This window comes from Festucalex cinctus, chromosome 1 (assembly GCF_051991245.1).
Source record: "Festucalex cinctus isolate MCC-2025b chromosome 1, RoL_Fcin_1.0, whole genome shotgun sequence".
In the NCBI taxonomy this organism is placed as follows: domain Eukaryota; kingdom Metazoa; phylum Chordata; class Actinopteri; order Syngnathiformes; family Syngnathidae; genus Festucalex; species Festucalex cinctus.
This window is the reverse complement of record NC_135411.1, coordinates 67,734,120-67,737,610: the sequence shown is the minus strand read 5'-3', so window position 1 is coordinate 67,737,610 and position 3,491 is coordinate 67,734,120. Positions and strand designations below refer to the sequence as shown.

The 3,491-nt window shown below is 37.8% G+C and overlaps 1 protein-coding gene across 1 annotated transcript; it reads right to left on the bottom strand.

Moving 5' to 3' along the window:
• Positions 1 to 1,513: 1,513 nt before the first annotated feature.
• LOC144007909 (G2/M phase-specific E3 ubiquitin-protein ligase-like) lies at positions 1,514 to 2,713 on the bottom strand. The gene is made up of 5 exons (XM_077507906.1): positions 2,467 to 2,713; positions 2,206 to 2,368; positions 2,042 to 2,148; positions 1,787 to 1,931; positions 1,514 to 1,672 (listed from the first exon to the last, which is right to left on the bottom strand). The coding sequence occupies exons 1-5, from the start codon at positions 2,571 to 2,573 to the stop codon at positions 1,517 to 1,519; spliced, it is 678 nt and encodes a 225-aa protein (XP_077364032.1). The 5' UTR covers positions 2,574 to 2,713; the 3' UTR covers positions 1,514 to 1,516.
• Between the last annotated feature and the right edge of the window lie 778 nt (positions 2,714 to 3,491).

The window sequence follows — 3,491 nt, the reverse complement described above, 5'->3', positions numbered from 1 at the left end:
ACAGGTCATCAATCAAATTTTAACATTTGCTGTCCTCGGCTTCTGATTGGCTAGGGTTGTGAGGGGAAGGGAGGGGGGACCGGATAACATATGTTTGTTGAGGGGGTGCAGGATGTCATCAATCAATTTTGACATTTGCTGTTCTGACGCCTGATTGGCTAGGGTTGTGAGGGGAAGGGAGGGGGGACCGGATAACATATGTTTGTTGAGGGGTGCAGGATGTCATCAATCAATTTTGACATTTGCTGTTCTGACGCCTGATTGGCTAGGGTTGTGGTGAGGGGGCGGGGGTTAATTCAAAATAACGGGTTCTGATTGGTTGGGGGGCGGGGTACCTGTCAAATTTTGACAGGTGGTCCCCCCGCTTCTGATTGGTTAGGGGGAGGTACTTAATTCAAAATAACGGCTTCTGATTGGCTAAGAAGGCGGAAGTGGGCGGGGCTTAATTCAAAATAACGGCTTCTGATTGGCTAAGAAGGCGGAAGGGGGCGGGGCTTAATTCAAAATAACGGGAAAGAGCGTTCACAACCAGAGGTTAGTTTTGTTGATTTGTTGCTGGTAACAACAATGTTGTAGCTGTTAAATGTAATGGTTTTTAGTCCTTTCAATTTTCAGTTTAGAAATTGAAGTCAATCTTTTTATTTCGTTGCAGAATAGAGCGACTTTGGAGAGATGTCTGGGTAGCAGTCACAAGCAAGTACTATGATGTTCTCCACTCTCTGGAAGAAGATGGAGTACTGGACATCTCTGATGAAGTTCACCTTTTTAGTGTGCACTACATCTATGTACGTTGACTGAAAGCAGACCTTCACTCCTTTCTCAGAGTGTGGAATAATCATCCACTACGAACAGAGGGAAGTCTCAGCCCTGAACAGCTGTGGTGTATGGGACACTTTCAAGATCTTGATGAAGGAGAGAGGCTTGAGGTACATTTTGTGTTAAGACAATCTAATTTTCTTTTCTTTTTTTTCTTTTTTTAAATACAAAACATCCAGCCTGACTTAAATTGGTGTCACTTAAGAGATGCACTTTTTTTATTTTTATTTTTATTTTTTAAATACAATGCACTCTAGTTGTATTTTTTTTTTTTTAGGCAAATCTAAAACTGCTATAGACAGTATGTTGACAATGGTAGAATTCTATTTGAGTCAATACATCGGTTTTTACAAAACGTTTTTTTTTTCTAAAACGATTAACATACAAAACATTGACTCGTAATATAAAACAATTAACATACAAACATTGACTTGGAATGTATTTTTATGTAGGAACTCCAAGACCCAGGGATTAACTGGGAGAGTGCCATACTACAAAGCGACAAAGACACTACTAGTTACATTGTGGTTCCAGAAATATTCTGCCCACTTGAGGATGACGCCCTGCTACAACTTCAGAGAACAGTTAACCCTTTTCAACATTCTGAGTCCTGTGGTCGTGACCTGTACATGCAAAACAATTGTTATTTTTACTTTACTTAAATGAAATCATAAAAAAAAAAATAATAATCATGATTTACTTATTTATACTCCTGCGTGTTCATTATACCTGACATTTCTAACTCCTGTAAAAAATCTTGGAGAAAGTTTATTATCTTCCTCTCAGTTGTCTCCTTGGATGTCCCTTTTTCACTGAAACGTGGTTGGCAGTTCATCATGATGAAATCAGCATCAGGCTACAAAAATAGTGCAGAATTATTTTTGTGTTCAACTCTGCATGCTTGGATGACATGCACAACTGAATAGTTGGACAGTGTAAGACCAAGATATTTGAGAGTTAAAATCAATACTTTGGTGATTTTCCCAGGAACAAACAGGGAGTGGAAAGCATCAGTGTTTCCAGACATCTGATCCAGCAGGCCGTATAGTTCCAGGCCCTTTCTAATTTGCTGTAGCATTGGGATCAGTCTTGTTGTAGAATGTAAGACAATTGCTCTTTAAAAAACACACAAGAAGCATTGCGATAAACAACAGTATTCATAAAACAAGAAAATACATACTCAGGCAGTGATATAAACAAGGATTGTATGCCGAGAAGCACTTACCGAATTATTTTGTCTCTGTTGTCTAGTTTGATATGGCTTGTGTATCCACAGGCTACAATATCATCTGATAACATCATGAGAGACTGGGAATCTGCGGCATTTTCTACCTGGAAACAAGTAAAACTTCAAAATCAAGTTTTATTCATACTCATTCGAATGTTTACCTTGCTGATAAGCAGACAAGAAACGAGGTCTGCCACATCCACTGTGGACAGGTTACTGAAGTCTACCTCCCCAGTACAGATGAAGTTGTAGCACCACTCTTTCATGAAAGCAGGTGGTGGACCACCTTGTGCTAGGCTGACTGCCATTATTTCACCAACAGTTCTGTATGGAAGATAGGTAATGTCTTGAAGTCCATAATTAAAAAAAATAAAATAAATCATATAGCCCTGTATGAATTAAAAACCATGGGTGATACCAACCTGAAGTTGTCATTATCAAGGTCTGTCAAAGAGTACTTGGGACTTTTTCCACATAGGTCATCTCCTTCAAAGAATCGGTTTTCAATTCCTGAAATCATATCTAACATATAAGAGCAGATAACAAATTTAGGTCAAATCACTTGGGACTTTCACATCAAAATGAAACTGTTAAACACCTGAACCAGCATACCTGTCAAAAACTCTCTTCTCAGTGCTCCTGTATCAACGCCTGACTCTCCAATATACACTACCTTAAGGGTACTAACAGGAGATGCAGATTTTTTCCTTTTCCATTGAATGATACCCCTGTCAGGAAGCTCATTTCTATCTACACACAATTTGAACTCTGTTGTGGTGTTAACTTGATTTTGTAGGATGCACAATATATCTTCCAAACTTTGAAAAGAGAAAAACAGACATGGTTTATTTAAAAAAACAAAACGACAGTATCAAGCAATATATTTGTGCAACTGCACTTAAAATTAACTTGCCTCTTTTTTTGTATGAATACTGGAGTTTGAGAAGATGTACTTGCAATTTGGTCATCTGCTACATTAGTGGATCCACTGTCAAAGCTTTGTGGAAACAACAACCAGTTTGAAGGGAAAACACTCATTTCTTAAACTTAGTAGTACTAATTAAAAAAAAAAAAATCATATCAAATAGCTTACCACATAGGCTGGCATGGTATGTGATCTCATCCTCTGGAAATTCTTTCAAACAAATTGGACACACCTGGATCTGGAATGTGAAAAGATGAACTGCTCTATAGTACAAATACATTTAAGTCAATTTATGAGTAATTTACAATTATTACCATAGGCTCTACATTTCCCTTGTCCACAATAGACAGCTGATCAGAAGACTGCAGATTTAAAAACAAAAAAAGTAATATTGCGTATTGTTTTATACAAATTTAACAAAGAAGGTACTCTTACCTCATCACCCATTTCATCAAAGAATTCATTGCCTTTACATGTCATGATGTGTACAGCAAGCATTTGCAATGGCATGCCCTTGTTACA

Excerpts from the sequence above, each read along its gene's own strand:
- LOC144007909 (XM_077507906.1), bottom strand. The coding sequence starts at position 2,573 with ATGTTAGATATGATTTCAGGAATTGAAAACCGATTCTTTGAAGGAGAT. Across the intron at positions 1,932-2,041 it reads AACAGAGACAAAATAATTCG|AGCAATTGTCTTACATTCTA; the intron begins GTAAGTGCTTCT and ends TGTTTTTTAAAG. Across the intron at positions 1,673-1,786 it reads TTCCTGGGAAAATCACCAAA|CCTGATGCTGATTTCATCAT; the intron begins GTATTGATTTTA and ends CTATTTTTGTAG.